This window comes from Cimex lectularius, unplaced genomic scaffold (genome assembly GCF_000648675.2).
Source record: "Cimex lectularius strain Harlan isolate CLEC.00 unplaced genomic scaffold, Clec_2.1 scaffold1, whole genome shotgun sequence".
In the NCBI taxonomy this organism is placed as follows: Eukaryota; Metazoa; Arthropoda; class Insecta; order Hemiptera; family Cimicidae; genus Cimex; species Cimex lectularius.
Genome location: NW_019392813.1, coordinates 2,177,156 through 2,200,560, shown reverse-complemented (window position 1 = coordinate 2,200,560; position 23,405 = coordinate 2,177,156). Strand labels below are relative to the sequence as shown.

Sequence of the window (23,405 nt, the reverse complement as noted above, 5' to 3'; positions counted from 1 at the left end):
GAGCAGCAGTGTATTGAGCCGGAAGGTCGTGGATTCGAATCTCACTCGTGACACTAACTTTTTCATCTCAACCAAGACCTTATATAAAAGGAATAATTAAAAATATCTTTCTTTGACCACATCTCTGATAACAACCAAGGAAACATTATAGTGTGAATAAAGTCTAGTGTGAGGATGTAATTTATTAGAATAGAAGATCGTCTTCTTTTATTACGCCGAGGAATACCAAGTACTCTGGGTCAGTGTGAATAAAGTCTGGTGTGTAGATGTCATTTATTAGCGTGAATGGAGGAGCTTTTTCCCCTATTACCACAGGGAAATATAGTTTTTGGGGCGGGTTAAAGAAGCCTGTATATGGATGTAATTTATTAACGTGAATGGATGAGCTTCTCCTATTTCACCAAAATCATCGAGTACTCTACGACAGGGTGAAAAAGTCTGCTTTGTGGATGTATCTTTTTAGCGTAAATGGAGTAGCTTCTTCCCCAGGGAACATCGAGTACTTTGAGGCAGTGTGAATGAAGCCTGGTGTATGGATGTAATTTATTAGCGTGAATGGAGGAGCTTCTTCCCCATGGAACTACGTGTACGCTGGGTGGGGCTATGTGAATGAAGCCTGGTGTTTGGATGTAATTTATTAGCTTGAATGGAGGAGCTTCTTCCCCATGGAACTACGTGTATTCTGGGGCAGTTTGAATGAAGCCTGGTGTGTGGATGTAATTTATTAGCGAGAATGGATGAGCTTCTTCTCCATGGAAGTACGTGTACGCTGGGTGGGGCTGTGTGAATGAAGCCTGGTGTTTGGATGTAATTTATTAGCTTGAATGGAGGAGCTTCTTCCCTATGGAACTACGTGTACTCTGGGGCAGTGTGAATGAAGCCTGGTGTGTGGATGTAATTTATTAGCGTGAATGGAGGAGCTTCTTCACTATTGAACTATGTGTACTCTGGGGCAGTGTGAATGAAGCTTGGTGTTTGGATGTAATTTATTAGCGTGAATGGAGGAGCTGCTCCTATATAACACAAAAAATATACCCAGGTGTGCACGAACACGTGGAACCTAAGGCACCTTAAACCTAAGGGCTTTCATCCGACCCTTCTAATCAATATAAACGAGAGAGAAGGCCCGATCGCACTGCCGAAGTGGTTCTTATTTTGTAAATGTACAAATATTACTTTTTCCTAGGAAAATATTATTCAGGAAAAAAGGTGTATTGAACATTTTCATTTTAGTCTACATTCAAAATAAAACTGTATATAAAACTGGTGGACAATATGATTGTTATTACTTCTTTTTTTCAAGTTCTTATGCGCTGTCTTATATTCGGCTCTATTTTTTAGTTTTCTTTTAGTTTTTGTCTTATTTGTTTGGTAAATTACATCCTAACTTCACGATTAACAATTTCAAATTACCCTCTCGGTATAATTTTTTTATTTTTCGCTTAGTTTCCGACCTGAAATAGAAATGATTAATGCGGTCACATTGTTGAAAATCGGCCTTTTCATCCCATTGTCGGAAAGAACGTCAGTCTTAGGAAAGAATTTATTTTTAAACCCATTAGCCGGCGAGTCACGATTTGTCACCATATTCATGTACAATATATCGAGCCCCATCCCAGATGGGTGGAAAGTTCAATCGGAGGAGTTAAGGTCGTGAGGGCGGAGGCCTCTGGAGAATAATCGTCCGTCCCCGGACTTTCCGTCCAAATGTATTGTGTAAGTTTCTCCCCCGTTTCATCACGTTGTTTGTCAAGATACACCCAAGAGGACGAAAGTTGGGCCTCCCTTGGAAAAATTAACTCCGAGAGCAAAAGGTACAGTTCGCTAAAAAAAAATTCAATTGCTAGTTAGTTTTATTACAAGAGTAGTAGATGTGTTCGTTTTTCAATTTTAACAATCAACAGAATTTATTTAGGGTTTGTATAAAACTACCAAAAAATACTAAAAGATCTCGTCATACAAATCGATTTATATTGTTTAAAAAAAAGTTCAGAATCCAATATAAGCCCCAAAAGGGTAAAGTTGCAGGTCAATACCCCTTTGACAACAAAAAAAATGGTCGATATGTATAAATGGTTTTTTAGTCCTTCTTTCTTTTTATTTCTCTTTCCGCTTAATTTATTGGAAAGAAAATCGAAATAAATTACTATTTCACCGCATTCTACATCATCTTATATTGGGTAATCATCACGTTGTTTGCCAAGATAAGACCAAGAAGCCGAAAGTTGGGCCTCTTTTGGAAAAATTAACTACGAGAGCGAAAGGTACATTTCGCTTTTTAAAAAAATCATTTGCTAATTACTTTTATTGCAGGAGTAGTAGATGTGTTCGTTTTGCAATTTTACCGATCAACAGAATTTATTTAGGGTTTGTGTAAAACTACCAAAAAATACTAAGGATTTCGTCGTACAAATAGATTTATTTTGTTTTTAAACAGAAGTTTGCCAATATAAGCCTCAGAATGGTAGTTGCAGGTCAAGACCACTTTAGACTAAATGAAATCTCCGAATTTGTTTTAAAAAATGTTGTCATTCTTTTTTTCCACTTAATTTATTGGAAAGAAAATAAAAATAAAGTACTATTTCACGGCATTCTACATCATCATTTACATTGGGTAATCATCGCGTTGTTTGTCAAGATAAACCCAAGAAGCCTAAAGTTGGATCTCTCTTGGAAAAATTAACTACGAGGGCAAAAGGTACAATTTGTTTAAAAAAGAAAAAAAAGAGAATTCAAAAAAGTTAGTATAAGCTCCAAAAGGGTTGCAGGTCAAGACCCCCTGGACAAAAAAAATGGCCGAATTTGTATAAATATTGTTTTAGTCCTTCTTTCTTTTTATTTGTCTTTCCACTTAATTTATTGGAAATAAAAATAAAGTACTATATCACCGCATTCTACTTTATCATTTACATTGGGTAATCGTCAGATTGTATGTCAAAATACAAAAAGCAAGAAGTTGGGTCTCCCTTGGAAAAATTAACTACGAGGGGGGGGGGGAGAGAGAGAATTTAAAAAAGTTTGCCAATATAAGCTCCAAAAGGGAAAGTTGGAGGTCTAGACCTCTTGGACACCAAAAGGCCGAATTTATATAAACATTTTTTTTAATCATTCTTTCTTTTTATTTGTCTTTCCACTTAATTTATTGAAAATAAAATTAAAATAAGTTACTATTTGACTTTCATCATCATTTACATTGGGTAATCATCGCGTTGTTTGTCAAGATAAACCCAAGAAGCCTAAAGTTGGATCTCTCTTGGAAAAATTAACTACGAGGGCAAAAGGTACAATTTGTTTAAAAAAGAAAAAAAAGAGAATTCAAAAAAGTTAGTATAAGCTCCAAAAGGGTTGCAGGTCAAGACCCCCTGGACAAAAAAAATGGCCGAATTTATATAAATATTTTTTTTAGTCATTCTTTCTTTTTATTTGTCATTCCACTTAATTTATTGAAAATAAAATTAAAATAATTTACTATTTGATTTTCATCATCATTTACATTGGGTAATCATCACATTGTTTGTCAAGATAAACCCAAGAAGCCGAAAGTTCTCTTGGAAAACTTAACTATGTGAGGGGGAGAAAGAGGAAGAGAGAGAGAGAGAGAGAGAATTTAGAAATGTTTGTTAATATAAGCCCCAAAAGGGTAAAGTTGCAGGTCAAAACCCCATGGACAACAAAATGGCCTAATTTTTGTAATCATTCTTTCTTTTTATTTGTCTCTCCACTTAATTTTTTGAAAAGAAAAGAAAAATGAAGGACTATTTGACTGCATTGTAAAACTATTTTTACAAGAGACAACAAAACAGGCTGTTTGAGTTCAAGCAAAATTTCCAAATAAATCTAAGATCCCAAAAGAAAAAAAGAATCGGAAGATGGGAAAAAAACCTATGTTGAGAACGACACCATCTGCTAGAACATGGATGGATCTAAAATTCAGGAATGTATTCAGGAGTCAGTCCTGGAATAAAATACTCAGAACCTTTGGAAAAATGCACCAGCATCTATGCTGAAATCCACACAATTGAGAGATCCATCTGAACAAAGGATAAAAAAAAGAGTGTAATCTTATCAGATAGCCAAGCGGCCATCAAAGCGCTAAGTTCAAATATTATTAGTTCAAAGATGGTGCTGAATTTTTAAGACTAAGCTAAGCAGAATAGATATGCAAAATAATGTAATTCAGTTCTGAGTCCCAGGGCATGTAGAGGGCAACAAGGGAGCAGACATCCTTCAAAGAAAGGGGCTCCTATACTGCTGATTGGCCCTGGATTCTCACCGTCAATGGGTATCACAGACAAAAAGATTAAATTAAAATGAGGAAACAGTGGAATTTGCTTATTAGACGTAAACAATCCAAGAACTTCGAGCAAATTTTGTAAGGAAAGGAACAACATAATACATCAAAGGAAGCAGGACAAACTTTGAATCCTGACAGAATCCTTGACAGGACAATGCAGACTGAATGAGCATGTGAAGAAGATTGTGCAGGTTCTGCAAAAAAGCAGAGGAGACACCAACACACTGTGGCACTACATTTTCCCAGAGGAGGAAGTGTTTCGGATGTACAACCGTAGAAGAAATTCAACCACTGAATCACCAGGCCTAGTAAATCAAGTTTCTTGATGAACTAGGACTCATGGGAACAGAACAGAATACAAAATATCTCTCAAATGACGGAGTATATTACACACCCTACTTCTCTTACTTCTTACTACACTTTATTTATTCCATCCTTGTCCACCAGCAGAAATTATTATTTAGCCAATGCTCTGCATTATGTGGTAATTGAAAATGAGTAATCTAATCAATTTATTATTTTATGTTACAGGAGTTCCTTTTGGCGATAGACGTCACATCGTCTGGTACGCCTGAAGAAAAACTGAAATGGGCATTCAGAATGTACGACGTCGATGGAAACGGTGTTATTGATATTCAGGAAATGACGAAGATTGTTCAGGTATTAAATGTCCATGTATTATTTTGCCGTAATTACAATGTGTCATTTTATTTAATTTAAGACTGGGTATCAAAGGGTAAAAGGAGCTTTTGTTTCGAATTCCCTCCTAGCGGAAGTAATAAAGATCTATTAATTTATTTGACTGCTTTCACATGGCTCTCTTGACTTCTTATGACTCTTATATCTTATCCAATCTTCCCAATTCTCTGAGGGCGTGTAATTGGCAAGGGAGCAAGCGTTTCACTACAAATGGATGTTGACAGTACTAACCTAATTATTGCCAGCAATCAATTTCTCTCGGCCTCGATCCCCTGCTTCCTCTTTTTTCTTAAATTATTGAGTTAATACTTTCAGCCGACGTATACAATTTTTCTCAACATTTGATAATTAACACAACGTATAAAGAGAATTTGATAAAAATCAGACCATATTTGCCAATTCTGCGGAAAAAAATCAAGAAATATCAAAACTCGTTTATTTCAGTCTCATTCATTGTTTTCTAAATGTTTATTAATATAAAATTGAAAAATACAAATGTTTCTTTTTGAAATATTCTTACATAATTTCTTGCTAATTACTGCTTGCATTTAATATGCTTGAATAATGATTTTCCTTTCAATGTAGGAATTATGAATTCAAATGTCATACAAGCTCCGGTACAAGACAATACATTGTTCATAAATAATGCAACTCAAATCTACTACTATTTAATATTTAATTGTCACGATTGTTCATAACGTAGGGTACCATTTCGGATAAGAAACTGCTGCCTGCATCATGAAACTTTTGAAGCATGTTTGTGTTTTTGCTTTATTTTTTCTTTCATAGGGAGTCATAAGGATTTGTTCCGTTTCATCTGTTGCGCTGATCTCTGCTAATGGATTGTTTGGAAAATATTACTTTCTTTTATAAAGTATTGTTCTCAGGTGTATGGTAACAAGATGTGCATGGTTCAATAATGGTTTTCCCAAATATCATAGCCTTTTCCTAGCAGTTTCATGGAATATTTTCATTTCTGTCTTTTCTAGACATAATCAATATTGATCATCTGTCCCATTTTTTTTATGGTGTTAACTGTAAATATGCAAGAGTTTTTAATTCCTTCCTGTTGTGTAGGATTTCCTCTTTCTCTCATTGGGTTGTTTTTATGAGTAGTGTTTTTCTTGCCTCACGTGCTCCTAGTATTTATCGTGTTTTTTAGTAACCAAAGTTTCCAGTTCTCTTTTAATGTAGTTAAACAATATGGATTTAAGCCTATGGATTGTTCCTAGGCTCCTTTTTTTTAGCAAACATATCTGCCCTGTTAGCTTTAATCCCCTCATGACCTGGGTCTTTAGCGTTAAGATGGCTCCAGACATGCGGTATCCGCCGAATGCCGATTGCTGCCGAATATTCGCCAAGTTTTGAGATGCTCATCTTGACATTCATCAAACAGTGTGCGGGGTTCAAACAAGCAGCCAGTTTGTGTGAAAACAGCGAATACGTTTTTTTTTTTTTTATTATTTTATTTAACTCTTGTGTACATACACATTATGTTTTGCTAATAAATACTGATATACAACACACACACTCAAAAAGTGTGATTAACATGGCATTTGAGGGTGGGTCCGGCCCTATGGCAGTCAACACAATAATTCACTGGAGTATAATAATTTGAGATAAATAAATATCTCATTAGTAAATAAATTAACCTAATTTTTTGTTTTTATCTATAATCATATATGTCAGGCGCACGTTTACACTAGCACTTATTTACATTAACACATATTTACAATCTGTAGTCCGTATGATGCTTTCTTTTTAGCCGTCTTTGTTGGCGGGGTGGATGCATATTCGCTGGAATTTGTGCAATTGCCGGATTCGGGTGGGAGTCAGCTTTGGCAAGCAGCATCGGGTATCTCTTCTTTAGTTCGTCTTCTACCGATGTCAACGATATTTCATGGTGGAGCTGTTCATTCCTTACGAACCAGGGCGCGTTTGTTATTAACCGTAATACACGGTTCTGCAGTGTTTGTATCCTTTTTATTTGCGAGGAGATGCAGAACACCAAATGGGCGAGCCATAAAACCAAATTGGTTTTATTAGGCTTAGATAAAGGAGTCGCTTAAGTTGAATTTGGACAGAATTGCTAGAGAGAATTGGTTTGATATTGCGAATACGCAAACAAATTCTCGTTACATATGAGGATATGTGGTTATTCCAGGTGAGATGCGAGTCCAAGTGCAGCCCTAAGTATTGATATGAGTCCACTTGAGGTACATTAGTTCCACCGAGTACTATATGTGAGGGCCTTGAGGTCTCGTATAAGTGAAGTTAATGAGTTTGGACTTAGTCGAATTCAGCTTAACTTTCCACTTGGATGCCCAATCATCAATTTTTTGGCAGTAATTCTGCATCTTCGTTTCTGCATCACTGAGCGTGATACTTTGGGACAGCACTGCTTTGTCATCGGCATATTGGGCTATTTTTATGTTGCTATCTGCTGGAAAGTATATAAGTATATGCTATACTGGAATAGGTATTTGCCAAGTGCCGTGCAAATCCTCAATGTACTACCAATTGTGATGGATAATAGTGAAACTGTCATTGCTGCAATGCAGTTACTGTTTTTTGTAGTGATTAGTCACAAATCAGTCACAGAGTACTGTTGCCCATCTTACTTTCGATCAAAAATCTCATTCTGATTTTTGTGATTCGGAAGAGAACCGTTCAAAATTATTGGTTCAGTTTGGTACAGATCGAGGAACTCCAAGACAGTTATGTTGGGCCAATCCATTCCTAACCGACAAAAACATTGTCAAGATTTGAGACAAAAAAATTGGGGACCGCGGTAGCTGAGTGGTTAGCATGAGAGACTCTCACGCCACGGTCGTGGGTTGGATTCCCACCGTCGCCTCTGGCCCTTTTTTCCCAATAACCCCCAATTTGAACAACATATATAAGAATTCGTCATGGCTAATATGCAAAGATCATAAGGCAAAAAAAAACCGACATAAACAATTTCTGTTGGATTATCTTGTCAGATGTTCTTTCATTAATACATCTGTATTAGTTAGGAATCGTTTATTATTGAAAAATAAATAGCAATGTTGATTAATGGTTGTCACCTCTTTTATGGTTAATTACGGTAAACAGTTTAATAGAACTTCTGAATAATTCAGGTTTCTACAGTCAATTATTTTCAGATGATGGTAATGCTCACAGGTAGGGTTCCCCTGACTCTTTCACTACTGATGGAAGATGCCATGGGATTGCTATTTGAATGGTGTTGTGATAAAGGTTTATCAATTAATCCAACTAAACTGGAATTGATAATGTTTAGTAGGAGAAGAACATTAGGTAATTTTAAAAACCTAAATTTCAGGGCATAGAATTAAAATTAGTGGATTCAATCAAATTCCTTGGTGTGACGCTTGACAAGAAACTTGATTGGAAAGGTCATAATAATAACATATACAGGAAAGGCACATCTATGGTGCAATTGTCGGTAAAACATGAGGTCTCAAACCATGGCTATATACTGCAATTATTCTACCTAGATTATTGTTCGCAGCTTTAGTACGGTGGAAAGGTCTAGAAAATAAAGGGAATAGTAACAAATTAAGGCCATTTCAAAGATTAGGCTGTTTGATGATGACAGGAGCAGTTTCAACTACACCCACCCTAGCACTTGAAATCATAACCAATACCACACCTCTACACATAGAGGCTAAGGTCAGAGCACTAATCAGCTGCCTACAGATTATTTAGCGAAGGCAGCTGGAATCATAAGTGCAATAACATAGGTCACTCGAAAATCCTACAACTATTGAGTGAGGTTAACGGCCAATTATTAAGCGTTAGTGATAAAAAGGGAAAAAGTACTTTCAGGTAGTCACTCCTTGTGAATATAATTATAGTGTGGATGATGACCATCATAACATAGACTGCTATCCAGATGGTTCACTTATCAAAGGTAAAGGGAGCAGTGCAGGAATCTATATACCTAAATTAGGTATCAGCATATCCTCCCCTTTTGGCAATAACACCTCCGTTTTTCAGGCGGAAATCTGGGCCATTAATGTGTGTTGTGGAACACTTATGAAAAATTAAGGGCAAGGATATTAGTAATAATTTTTTATGATAGTCAGGCTAGTCTTAGGTCATTACAAAAAGATTTATCAACATCTAGACTGGTGGAGGAAACTGTAGATCTTATCAATAGGATTTCTTCCAGGTTTGAGAACAAGGTAACTCTTATTTGGATACGAGCACATAAAGGACACCATGGCAATGAAGAGGCGGATAGCATGGCCAAAGAAGGTTCTAATACTGCATTTGTCGGGCCACAACCGGTATTACCTCACTCTATGAGCACAGCGAAAGAGAGTATTAAAAACTGGGGTATGAAACAATTCCTTAAAGAATGGAATATGTCCCCTGGACACAGGCAATCGAAAGAGTTAGTTAAGGTGATCAAACCAGCAGAATCAAAATGGTTATTTTCTAACTCAAGGATGGGAATTAGGAGGCTGATAGGTAGGTAGCCTGATGGGCCACTGCCCACTGTGAAGACACCTCTCCGTAATGGGTATTCTACCATATCCCTTTTGCCATTTTTGCAAAATAAAAGAAGAAATGGCAAGGCACTACCTCACAGAGTGTGATAGGTATGCTAGGTCTAGATTTGAAATCTTTGAAGGAGAGGACATCACCAAATCACTCCCCAAGATAAAATGGTCCAAAATCTTGGGTTTGTGAACAGGTCCAAGAGGTTTATGCAGGACACGTGAGCCAACCAAGTCCCGGACCTTTTAGGGATGGGGTACGAGTCTACCCAGGCATTTAACCCCATTTAACCCTAACCATCCCTAACCAGCCGAGCACCGAATATTGTTGCTCGGCATGGAATCCCACATGTCTGGAGCCAACATTAGGCTATTTGAAAATTCAAGTTTTTTTAAGGTAATTATTCAGAAATCATGAGATGCGGTCAGGTGTGATGTAGGCTTCAGAAAAACATTTTCTTTATCGTGCCAACATTTCGATCTTTATTGAGATCATCTTCAGGGCCTTGTGTTGTCTTCATTTCAGCAAAAAAGTTCTCTGGTTGATAGCTGATGCGAGTTTCTTCTCATTGTTGGTGATGTCCTTCAGAATACTTTTAGCTGCGTGTCCATATGTAGTTGAAATTTGTTCATAGAGCATCTCACAATTTCTGAGTAATTATCGATTAACGGTCACTAATCACCATACTTTTTTTAAGGTATTGAGGCAGTTCCAAAGACGTTTTGAGGTAATCTCGTAGGCTTGGAAAGCCTTTAGAACTGTTTATCTGAAAGATTAATTATTGCTGCTTTAAGATTTTTTTTTTTTTTTTTTTTTATTTATTTCATATGCACAGGTTTCTATGGCTAGTAGTTCAGCCTGAAAAATGGTTTTAGTTGGAGCTGAGGGCCATGTGGTGCTCAAAGTTAAGCCATTTTATACCCATGCTCGATTTCTCATCTTTGAACCGTCCATATACCATTTTTTTTCCATATACCTTTTTTTTTCCAGTCAGATTTATTTTAAATAATTATTTTGACAGGTTTTTCAAAGTCCAGTGTTTTGTCTGATAAGTCAGAAAGAGTTTTAGCCTTGGTTGTTATTTTGTCAAAGATTTTGGTATGACGAACTTGCTAGATGCTTTCTTTCTACTTTGAGATGAATTCTCAGTTCCTGATGGTAATGGTTTGAGTATATGTTCTATTGCAGTTTTGGGTGTTTTATTAGCTTTTGCTTTATTTATAAATTGATTGTTATGTGGGTTAATTTCTTTTCTTTTCCATGTCCTATAAATTCTGATTACTTTTGTACTGTTGCAGAAGAAAGATATTAATAAAAAATGAAACGCTCTTTTATTAAAATTTCAAGGTTGTTTTGTGAAAGCTTTGATTAAAATTTATAGGGCACAATAACTTTTAACAGATCATTTTAAATTTTAAACTAAGATTAATTATTCGGTTCTTTTCATAGTCGTTTTACCCATTTTTACAAAATTAACATAGTTGAAAAAATACTGTATTTATTTTCCAGGCGATTTACGACATGCTGGGTGCTTGTTCATCAAACCGGCCTGCCGATTCTGCGGAAGAACGCGCTAAGAATATATTTGCTAAAATGGATGAAAATAACGACGGACAGCTTACTCAGGATGAGTTCCTTAAAGGCTGCCTACAGGACGAGGAGTTATCAAAAATGCTTGCTCCTTAGTCCAGCTAATGTGATACCAGCTAATTTGCTTTACCCCCCCTCCCTCTAGAGATCTCTCTAACACTGTCTTCTCTCTTATCCTTTGCTCTTTCTCTCTACATCTATACTTCTACCTGCACTTGTTTACCCGCAGAGTGACCTCTTGACGCTTGAGGCTCCCATTCGACCAAAGACATTCAATTCTTCATTTCAGACCAACTTCCTTCATCCCTCGATTGATGATACCGTCAAGGATGTCTACCTTGGATTATACTCTGTATATTGTCGATCGAAGACCCTTCGAGGGCACAAATGTATAACACATGTACTATTGTCACACCATTACTTTGTATATTACATTGTGTAATTGAGATGTAATTGTATGTTCAATTGATTTTGAACTGTATATAAATTTAATTAGAAAAATATTTGGAGAGAATTTGTCAAATAGATCGGACCAAGAAGGAGTGGGTTAATTAAAATGCACTGTATATACAGTATGTATTCATTTTCAGTGTTTGTAAATAAAAAGTGTATCGTTTACTGAAATTTCATCATAGCACCCACACGTTGTTTCAAGCCGTAATGAAACTGATTACAGTTAATTGTATATACATGTGCATTTCAAAATTTAATTGTCATTAGCTGTTTTATTCACGTTGCACATCTCTACCTTACAATTATAGCTAATAGGAATATTTTATACTTACTTGACAAATGTGTACCCCATCGCATAATGTACAGCTCAATATTTTTACCAATTTTTATGTCAAATTATTAAATAATCAGTGTATGTACATATTAACGGATCTCTAATACTGGTTTCGGGCATCATAAAACAATTAATTGCCTACTTTTTACATGTTGAAACGACATTTGTGCTGGACACAAATAAATTTTGGCAATTGAAGAATAACAGGATGGAAATAGAAATGTTTAATTCCTTTATTTACTAAATTTGGCACCTTTGAAATTAATAAAAACGTAATAAAATTAAAACAAGCTACAAAAAAATTATGTGAAATTCTAAAAAAAAATGCATTTTTATTCTATGGTTATAACATACTCGTACTCCCATAGCATGGGGATGTTAGTTCATTCCAAATGACAGTTTCAATGTCATTTTATTTACGACTAATTACGAAACATTGTAGTGGTGAAATATTAGTGCTTTTAATACCTGGGTTTATATATAATATCGATTGTTTTAATTAATTCAAAAATTTGCCTTTTCCTTGATGTATATTTCAAGGAAGGGCTTTTGAATTTTATGATATTTCAAAAATGATGTTTAAATCCCCATGATTAGCGAAAGTATTACTATAGCTCCATTGAAATTATATAAATTAAAATTGTCTAACAATTTTTCATATTGGAAATATTTAAGCGTTATCTGCACTCTTTGCTCTTAGAATAAATATATTTCATTGTTGCTTCTATCGAATCACTCGGGGTTGGAAATCTTTCTTTTAATGGGGTCAAAATAAATGAGACAACTGCTTTCTCTTCTCTCAATAAGAAAGCCCTAAAAAAATTAAACTTTAAAAAAAAAAATATTGACAATTTTCTCTTACTGTGGGTTAACGGGATGTTAAGGCACAATTTTATATTTTTCTACTTCTCTGTCTCTCTATCTGCACAAATTGTAAATTTATACTATACATAACTATTTTAATTTAGTCTTAAGAAATATGTTATTTATAATTTAAGTGTATTGTTTTGTTAAGTGCTATACTTTTTATTTTAAGTTATGTGTATACTGTAATGTATAACAATGGCAATCTCGTAATAAGATTTGAATGTTTAAATGTATGAGACATTGATATTTCCTCCATCAGCCACTATAATTTATTTAATTTTATGTTGAGGTTGTATGAATTTATTTAGTATAGCTATCAGATATATGTATTTGACTATACTAAATAAAAACACATACCGTTGACTAACTTGCATTTTATAACATTATTGCTTTTTATTTATTTTATTCCATATAATTTTATTTTCGAAAAAAAAATACTTTTTATCTTGGCAGAAAAAAACAAGGTTAATATTTCAATTTATCTGTTAAAACTTACAATTTACATAGTTGATCATTTATTCGTCATTTCTTTTATTTCTAATAATTTCTGTATTTCAGATAATCTCAGTGTAAGTAGGTAAAAATAATTTTGAGACCTAAGCTGCAATGGGTAAGCAGAACAGTAAATTAAAACCTGAAGTGTTAGAAGACCTGAGACAAAACACAGAATTCACGGGTATGTTTCCCCCCCCCCAAAAAAAAAATCTTAAAACTAGTGTTAATCGTTAATTAATCCGTTTCAGACGCTGAGATACAAGAATGGTACAAAGGCTTCTTGAAAGACTGCCCTAGCGGACATCTTAGCGTCGACGAATTCAAAAAAATATACGGGAATTTCTTTCCTTACGGGGACGCATCAAAGGTGGCTTTACATTTCTCTTTTTACACGCTACTCAATGCAATTTTACTGTATTCACGTCTGTAAAATTATTTCAAGTTCGCCGAACACGTCTTTCGTACGTTTGACGCCAACGCCGACGGTACGATAGACTTCCGGGAATTCCTCTGCGCCCTGTCTGTAACTTCGAGAGGGAAACTGGAACAGAAGTTGAAATGGGCCTTTAGTATGTACGATCTTGATGGAAATGGTTTCATCTCTCGACAAGAAATGCTTGAAATAGTTACGGTGAGAAAAATCATTTATATCTTTAACTTTATCAACAGTTATCGTTCAGAGTCCAATGTGAGCGGATTGAAAGTAAAAAAGACTTCATAATCTTACCCCATGATGATTGGAAAATACATTTACCACTTGGCATATACTAATAAATAATTAATAACAAATATAAAAGTTGTAGGTGGTAATAAAATAAAAATATAATTTGCAAATTCCATGGTGGCCAATAAATATTTTCTGATTCCTTCCTGGTTTATATTTGATCTTTTCTTATTCATAAAATAGGTGTTTTAGGAATGTCAGATCTTACTGATGAAGAAATTTATAAAATAATCCAATCTTCCATAAAAAAAAAAACCCTTCACCGCATCACACTTCAAGAAATGGGTCGAAATAACCAAATAAAAATCATGTTGAACCGGCACACAGGCACTACTGGGTCTGTCTTCACTCATGGGTTTTTTTTGTTTGAGTTATGCCGAAACGCGTTTGAATAACTCAAACAAAAAAACCCCAGTAGTGCCCGTGTGCCAGTTCAACATGAGTTCACCAACTCACAGACCAAACTCCATAAAAAAAAAATGACTAAAGTAAGCATTTGCTTCATCGAATTTGATTAAAGTATTGCATTTATCTTATTATTTATTTCTCCTCTTTTCAAAATGTTTCTTAAACTTAATTTTCCTGGACTTTTTCAATATGAGGATGCCATTTTAATCGTTCGATTTTTCAAAGCATCATTTTTCTGTTTTTAATATTTTAACAATAAAAACAAAGCATTTGCTTCATCGAATTTGATTAAAGTATTGCATTTATCTTATTATTTATTTCTTCTCTTTTCAAAATGTTTCTTAAACTTAATTTTCTTGGACTTTTTCAATATGAGGATGCCATTTTAATCGTTCGATTGTTCAAAGCATTATTTTTCTGTTTTTAATATTTTATCAATAAAAACAAAGCAATGCAACATGCTCAGTTTTAAAAGCTGAGCACAGAACAGTCAACTGAGATGGTCACACGTTTTAATCATGTTTCAACTTGAAAATTTTCTATCCATTTTTTGACCGGAAGGCTCTCACGGCCAGTTTCGTTCAACTAGTTGATCAACCAAAGTTGAATTGTGAGAAAGCGCCCAGCAAGTGGTGGTATCAATTTGAGCCGACACACGGGATTAACCAAAATAGGTACGTAAAATGAGGCTGTTATCGTTTTACTACCTGTACGGAGATGGAAAATCAGCTGATGGCAAAAGGAAAAAGTTGAAGTCATAGGTACATCAAATAGGTTCAATGTCTTCAAAAACACATGAGACAATTTTAAACAAATAATTAATTAATTACAATTGATTAAGGTTTTTAGTTGAGATGAAAAAAAGTTGATGTCCGAGTGGATCGAGGTCACGATAGCTCAAGTGGTAAAGCAGCAGCGTATCTAGCTGAAGATCGTGGGTTCGAATCCCGCTCGTACCATTAACTTTTTTTCATCTCAACTAAAAACCTTAATTAATTGTAATTAATTAATTGGTCAAGCGGACCACAAAATTAGTGAATTTAATTAATTAATGATAACCATCACATATTCACCATATATTTGCTGGGATCGGGGATATGGTCCAATGTACATTGGATCCACCGAATATATTGTATCCAATCCAACCAAATATATTGAACATAATTAATTAGTTATCAAGGATGAACTTTATTGTACACAGCGCTGAGCCCTTTCCTCGAGCCGAATGCTGCTGGTTTCGTATAAATTTCATAATTACTTTAGAACTCTCCTACATTTGATCTCTCCTGATTCCATTTTGTCTTAATTGCGAAATTTGGTACGTCGGGAAGAAAGAAACTTTCGACAAATTTTCAGTTAACAAGGCGCTTGAATAGATTAAAACCGTCGTGACGGATCGGTCGTGCAGGTTTAGCGTAGTCGAGCGCCGTGTTTTCCCCGAGTATTTCATTTTATTTATTCTATACACCAGCGTTTCTATGATATCAATAAGCAGGTTATTTCTCATTAAAAATACATTATTATACAATAATAATAAACAATACAAGAAAACACAACAGTAAAATATTTTCTCATGTGATTAATTTTTCTTGGAAACCTTTCGTTTACTGGAATATTTTTTATTGAAAATCTCCGTAAATTTCAAAAATCTTTAAAAAGTTTCCTAATTCTTTCTCTGAAGTGTATATCGTGCGGTTGGAATGTCATAAACGGCTCTCCCACCTGAATTCCGTACTGTCTCGGATCACTCCGCCATTGATTTTTATGAGACTTTTACCTTCATTAATTTGTTAAATATACCCCGTTCATTATTAATCACATTATTTTATGTTATATTTAAAAAAAAATTTATAAAAGATTTAAACGTGCATTGATTTTTATTTTATATATTTGTTATATATTTACAATAATACCCATGTTTAAAACATTTTCCTTTTTTTACCATGCCTTGTTAAAAGGCCTTAAATATTTGATAAATAGAATATTTTTATCAATTCTTAATTAAAAGTCTATTAGTCTGTAAATTATTAATTAATTTACATGAAAAATTCGTTAATAGAAAACAACGAGGTTTTAACTTTTGGAATACTTGTAGGACAAAATCCTCGTAAACAAAAAATATGTTGTCTGTAGCATTTTGGCTTCTCTTCCCCAATGGCAATTTGTTTATTTACCATCCCATTTCTACCCTAGTCGATGAAAATGGTGAAGTTCGGCAAGTAGAACGTTATACTAAAGCTATGCCCTAGGCAAATTTGCCTTCGTGACAGATCAGTCGTGCAGGTTTAACGTTCAAGAGTCGTGCTTCCTATTTCATTTTTTAAATTAATTAATTAATTTTTTTAGCATAACTAGATCACAATTCGCCTACATTTGATCTCTCCTTATTCCATTAAGTATTGCTTTGATATTTGGTCCGGTAGAAACTTTCAACCCATTTACTATTTTTGTGGCCCGCTTGGCCAATTAATATCATTCAATTAATTAAGGTTTTTAAGTTGAGATAAAAAAAGTCAGTGTCACGAGCGGGATTCGAACCCACGACCTTCGGCTTCGACTTCCCATCTCAACCCGACCTTTTGAATTTTCGCTTTTTTTGCCATTTTTCAAATGTAGTGTATCTATTTGATTCTCGGCGACAAATGAAATGGCCACGGAGAGCTTTAGTGAAGATATACTTCATTTTAATTTATTAAATTCACTAGTTTTCGTGGTCCGCTTGACCAATTAATATGTTACAAATAATTAAGGTTTTTAGTTGAGATAAAAAAGTCAATGGCACGAGCGGGATTCGAACCCACGACCTTCGGCTTGATAACCGCTACTCTACCACTTCAACTATCGTGACTTCGATCCCCTCGGGCACCGACTTCCCATCTCAACCCCACCTTTCGAATTTTCCCTCCTTTTTGCCATTTTTCAAATGTCGTGTAATCTATTTGATTCTCGGCTACAATTGAAATGGCCACGGAGAGCTTTAGTGAAATATACTTCATTTTAATTCATTAAATTCACTATTTTTTGTGGTCCGCTTGAAAAATGGCAAAAAGGAGGGAAAATTCAAAAGGAGGGGTTGAGGTGGGAAGTTAGTGTCCGAGAGGATCGAAGTCAGGGTAGCTCAAGTGGCAGAGTAGCGACGTATCTAGCCGAAGGTCGTGGGTTCGAATCCCGCTCGTGACACTGATATTTTTTATCTCAACTTAAAAACCTTAATTAATTGAATTTCAACACATTTTCAGTTAGCAAGGCGCTTGAATAGATTAAAACCGTCGTGACGGATCGGTCGTGCAGGTTTAACGTAGTGCAGCGCCGTTTTTTCCCGATTTTTTCTTTTATTTAGTCTTAAAGTTGAGTTTAAAAGTTTTATTTTATCACTTTTTCACATTTTCACATTTTACAAATATATAAAGTTGTCATAAAAATAACTTTTTTTACAAGGGTATTTCAACTATACCCTTAGATGAACTATTAATAGAACCCTCGGGGTGCCGGTGTTTTGGAAAAAAAAATTAACTGTAACTATGTCATGTTCAAATGCAGGTCCACTTTATTTTACAATTATAAGCGCCCTGTCAACACTAAAAACCGTTGTGGTTACTGATGCCCCATATAATATAATTCCACTTGTAATTTAACCATTTTAAAATAAGCGTTTTTTATTTTATAGATTTTTTAGGACAAAAGAAATTTTTATTTTACCACTTTTTACATTTTCCAAATATATAAAAGTGAGTCATAATTTTTTAATATTCAAAGTATATACCATTGTGTTCTATGGTTTGTTGTTATCTCGAGGCCAAGTGTTGGAATCCTTCACAATACCACTCTTTGGGTTTTGAACAGAAGTTTGCAACTTCATTATGCCAGAGAACTAAAAGTGTTCCCTTGAAGATGATGAGCTATGGACCAGATCAAATGCTAGTCAGAAGGTCTGGACTGTAAGCAGGGTGAGGAGAAGCTCGATTCCATCCCATTTTTTCCCCTCCCCCTGTGTAAAGAAGTGTGATCGGGCATTATCTTGTTGAAACAAAACCCGATTTCTATTTACTAATTCTGAGTAATGCTGGTCAAAACATCACACATTTTTGTAACTGTTCACAATAAAGTTTTGAAGCAATTGTTTGATTTTATAGAATGAACTCATAATGAATTATGCCTTCGTAATTACAAAATACAGAAAGCGTCGTCTTTCGCCGAATTGCCCTTGTTTAGCAACTGGCAGAGCTGGCTGATTGCAGTCTAGCTATTGTTTCTCGGTCTTGCTCCAATATTTTTCATCGCAAGTAACTATTCCTTTGATGAACCTAAGGTCGTTTGGGTTTTTCAAAAGATGTTGACAAATTTCAACTCGGCATCGTGCCTGCTCAATGATCGACTCATCTATTAATGAGCGATTCATTTCCCCCAAGTTATGCACTCTATGATTTATGGTAAATTGGGAAATTCCATTCTCTTGCAGTTTCCCGAGTTCTTTTCATTAGGGCGGTTACAATGGATTAGAGTTTCCTAATCGAATGATGATTTTCATCCAGAACCCTCTTTCCTCCCGAGGCTGACGTCACTGGCTTCAAATTTCTAGAACCATTCAGAGAGAGCGTCCTCTTCTTCAAATTGCCAATTGGATTTGGAAAAAAAAAATAAAGCCTATAAGGGATTACAATTTCCAAGAAAATGAGATGTCATTTTTTATTTCTCACCCTTTTAATATAATTTAACCATTTAAAAAATGCGTTTTTATTTTATAGAATTTTTAGGACTATAAATATACATTTTTATTTACAAAAATTGAAAAATGTACATTATTTTAAACACTTTTGAATATTAAAGGTTTATTTTTTATTTTATTAACTCGTTATATTTTCCTTTTTACACATTATTCAACAAATATGTGTAAATAATAAAATTCTTTTAAACAATGCATAACCAAATGTTTTTTTATTACACATATTTTTTTTTTTTTAACTATAAATCTGGTCCCTAGTAATAATCATTGATATATGAACCTGCTTGATTTTAATTTGTATCTAGTTTTAAAATGATTTTTCCTGATAATAGATTATGTTTTAGGCAATCTACAAAATGGTAGGATCAGTCATGAAGATGCCAGAAGATGAGTCGACCCCAGAGAAGAGAACGGATAAAATCTTCCGCCAAATGGATAAAAACCAAGACGGGAAACTGTCTCTAGAGGAATTTATCGAAGGGGCGAAAAGCGATCCATCTATAGTTAGGCTTTTACAGTGCGAAACACAAGCCCAGTGAGCTAACCAACGATGCAGATTCAATTATGCAATGTACAAATTAAGTTATTTCTAATTTACTTTCTATGTAAGTTACATTGTTTCAGAAAAAGTTTAAGTATCGATATATGAAAGAATGCATATTTGATGAAATCAGCATAGATTCTATTTAAAAAAAAAAATATATATAAAAAAAAGGCTTGTCACAGCACCAGCGCTAAAAATATTTAAAAACGTCAGTCTCACTTTGGTGAAAAATCTTTTACTTTAATTCCCATTTTTTACCAGGTGATCTTATTTGAGTCTACTTTTAATAGTACAACAACGAACATTCTGCTGATTACAGATTGAATGTAAAAATAATATAGTAGTGTATTAGTGTGTTGTAAAAAAAAATACAATTGAAAATTGTAGGGAAGCTGTTCCTGTGATTACTATTTATTATTATTTTATAAACAATTTGTAGTTTTTAGAATGATGTAGATTTTTATCTAGTTTGAAGGAGGTGGCTTATAATATACATATAATAATTCCTCTCTTACCCAGGGGATTTGAGTCTTCCTCGTTCATGTTTCATCAGTCTGATTTATTATTTTATATGATAATATATTTTTTATTTAAATTTGAATAACATAAGGTAGACATTAATATTTAAAAAAATAAATTGTATATAATTATTAACTTCAAAGTTAAAATAATATTTTATGACAAAATGTTATTATTGAAAAAAAGTTCAATTTTTTAAATAGATTTGTAAACAAGTTCTTTGAGAAGATTAGTTTTTTTTTTTTTAAGTAGACTCAAATAGACGCCTGGACAGAATTTGGGAAGCACTAGTTACAACCGTCACTGTGTGATTTGATTATTCGGGATTCAAACGGAAGTGAAGGTCCAGGAAAATTGTGTCAATTTTATTTTTAACGAACCCGATCCCATATGGAAGGATAGAGTTGTGTGCAAGCGATGCTCATCCCCATCTCAGGAACCCATCTCTTATAAAACGAAGAAAACAAAAAAACGGCAAAAAGACACCCCCCAAGAGAATACGCAGAAAATAAAGATAGAAAAAACTATTCCAATCGATGATTAAATATACGAAAGGGAAGGAATGTTCAGACTTTCGACATGAAAAGGGGTTGGACAATTGCTCACTTTTGGCTGTGGCCTTAGCCTTCCATGCACAACGCAACACTTCATATCACTACATTCTCAGTGTTGCATAACCATCTTGTAGTTTGTTTAATATGGTTACAAGTCTCCTTCAATTAAAATATTTAAAAAAACAATTATTAAAAAAAATTATTGTACAAGTGAAGCAGTTTTAAAATTTAAAGTTTTATTTTTAATTCTTTTTTTATATGTGTGTCTTTGCATTTGTTAATAATTTTACTTTCCTCTTGAATACATAAGGCTTCCAGTAATCATAATGGTTAATAATAAATAATAATATTGTTCTTGGATAGCACTATCCATAAATTTTTGCACACGAGTTTTAAAATAAAAATATTTGATGTGTTAAATGTTGACATTTTAAAGTCTTGCATTCAAATTTACTTGTTATCTTCTATTATAAATGTATAATATAAATAAAATAATTACTACTGTGATTATTAATTACAAAGGTGTAACAGTTTTGTTTTTTTACCATGACTTGCAATAATGATTGTTTTATTGCAATACTGTAAACAATCAAAACGAATAGTTATAAACAATATATATAAAACTGAAATAAATTATTTATCTGATATTGCTAAATGAAAGGTTAAGCAAATTTTACACCTTCTTGTAAGCTACTATACTTTTTGTTACTCTATATTAGTTTTTAGTTTAATTTTTAGAGATACTATGTGATTACATATTATTTATTTATCAAACTAGGATTCCGTATCCTATGTATTATATTACTATTGATTTTTTGGGAGTAAATTTTAATAATGGTACACGAGTCTTTACAATTGTTATATTATTGTTATCTATATAATTATAGATTGTCTTTGTCTGAAATGTACACTATTAATAAGTAATAAGTGTAATTTGACAAACAATGATGCCTTTTCTTCTAAGATAAATAAATAATTTTATAAGTGTATTATTCATAACTATACATGGCCTCAATTATCCATGAATAGTTTCGAACTGAGCTCCGGTGTATTTGAAATGTAATATTAGTCAGAAATTCTAGAAGTCATATTTGATTCGATAGTTTAGGACTGATAAAGAATGAGGAAAAGAAGTTCAACATAATGTCCAAAATAGTTGTTGAAAAAAAAACTAATAATATTCAGAATAGCGAATTGGGTTGAAAGTACTTTGGCCTAATAATAAAAGTATAAAATGAGAGAAATTTAATATTTTTAATTATATTACAGTGTGGGTGTTTTATATTGTTGAAGTAAAAGAATCACTACACTGTAATTAGTTCTGCATATTTAGAACTAGTTTTGTCAGTAATGTACTTTTCAGCTATTTTAAAATGCATATGTACACTTATATACTTTAAAAAGTAAAACATTTTATTCAAATATTAATGTTTCTGTTGACTCTTTTACAAAACAATTTATTTTGTTTCAGTATTAAGAAATCAGATTTTATATAAAAAAACATTATTCAACATTATTGTGTGATTTTGGATGTTAGTGATATTAAAAAGTCTTCTAATTTGAAAAGTTTGTGTTTCCCGTCGACCATTTTATTATACATATCTTAATCAAAAGAAGACTGGGCTTTTAGTTTTTTTATATTTTGAACTTCGTGGCTGAAGCAAGAGAGCTTTTTCCAGCCAATCTGTCAACTTTCATACTGTCACACACTTAGAAGTTGTGAATAATCTGGATCTTGGTATGTCTTAAAAAATTCAATTAAATGCCAACATTTCGACCTGTTTTAAGTTAAGTTCATCAGGGCAAAACTATGTTAATGATGTTTACAATCTGGCATAATTAAGTTTTTAATAAATGGTTTCAAATTTCTTTGTTCAGAACTAGCAATGCCAAGATCTGTATCATCTAACACTAAACAGACTATCGTGCCTTCTGTCTAAATATTTCGGATCCAGTTACTGCTCTGACTCAGGAATTCTCAATGCAAATCTGGCAGTCTACATGTTCCAAGGATCATTGTTTTTTTTTCTTTCTTTTTTTTCCTCCACTGCGACCTATGTGGAACCCCCATAAATTATAGCCTAGGAAAATGCATGATTTCCTATAATATTAAGCACTTTCCTTGGTGTCTCTTCATGCACTTCTTATGGTGAAAGAATTGCCTTGCCAAATTGGCTGTACTGAAACAGTGCATTTCATATTCACAAAGTATATGGCCGATGTCACTGGTTCCTCCTGACAGAGTCAGCATATTTCGATCTCTGCTTTGCCCACCTTCTTTTGTTAGTAGTTAGGTAAAGAGAGGAATTCCTTCGCCTTCTTTTTTGAGAGACAGTTTAGGCACTATGCCTTTACAGCTGCCTGACTAACTTTGGGTATGTAAAACTGTGCACCTCTCTGCTTTCCCCATCTTCTTTAGATTGTTGGTAAGAGGTTATAATTTTTCTCGAATTCTACCTGCTGAGAGAGAGGAGTTCCTTCACCTTCATTTTTGAGAGAATTATTAGGCACTCTATGCCTTTACAGCTGCCTGACTGTCTTTGGGTATGTAAAACTATGCACCTCTCTGCTTTCCCCATCGTTTTTAGGTTGTTGGTAAGAGGTTATAATTTTTCTCTAATTCTACCTGCTGAGAAAGAGTTCCTTTGCCTTCCTTTTTGAGAGAATTTTTAGGCACTCTATGCCTTTACAG

General features: G+C 33.9%; 2 protein-coding genes across 3 annotated transcripts in view; both read left to right on the top strand.

The window, feature by feature from the left end:
* LOC106662113 (neuronal calcium sensor 2) overlaps positions 1 to 13,144 on the top strand; it is a 316,486-nt gene extending 303,342 nt beyond the window's left edge. For both annotated transcript variants that reach the window (XM_014385924.2, XM_014385933.2), the window contains 2 exons: positions 4,826 to 4,954; positions 11,012 to 13,144. In XM_014385924.2, the coding sequence (XP_014241410.1) occupies positions 4,826 to 4,954; positions 11,012 to 11,188 (306 nt within the window). In that variant the 3' untranslated portion in view covers positions 11,189 to 13,144. The remainder of the gene's footprint in view (positions 1 to 4,825; positions 4,955 to 11,011) is intronic.
* The window catches only part of LOC106662103 (neurocalcin homolog), a 325,618-nt gene extending 303,918 nt beyond the window's left edge, over positions 1 to 21,700 (top strand). Inside the window, exons 2-5 of the mRNA XM_014385914.2 lie at positions 13,305 to 13,422; positions 13,490 to 13,608; positions 13,684 to 13,872; positions 19,441 to 21,700. Of these exons, the coding sequence (XP_014241400.1) occupies positions 13,353 to 13,422; positions 13,490 to 13,608; positions 13,684 to 13,872; positions 19,441 to 19,635 (573 nt within the window). The 5' untranslated portion in view covers positions 13,305 to 13,352 and the 3' untranslated portion in view covers positions 19,636 to 21,700. The remainder of the gene's footprint in view (positions 1 to 13,304; positions 13,423 to 13,489; positions 13,609 to 13,683; positions 13,873 to 19,440) is intronic.
* Positions 21,701 to 23,405: the final 1,705 nt, after the last annotated feature.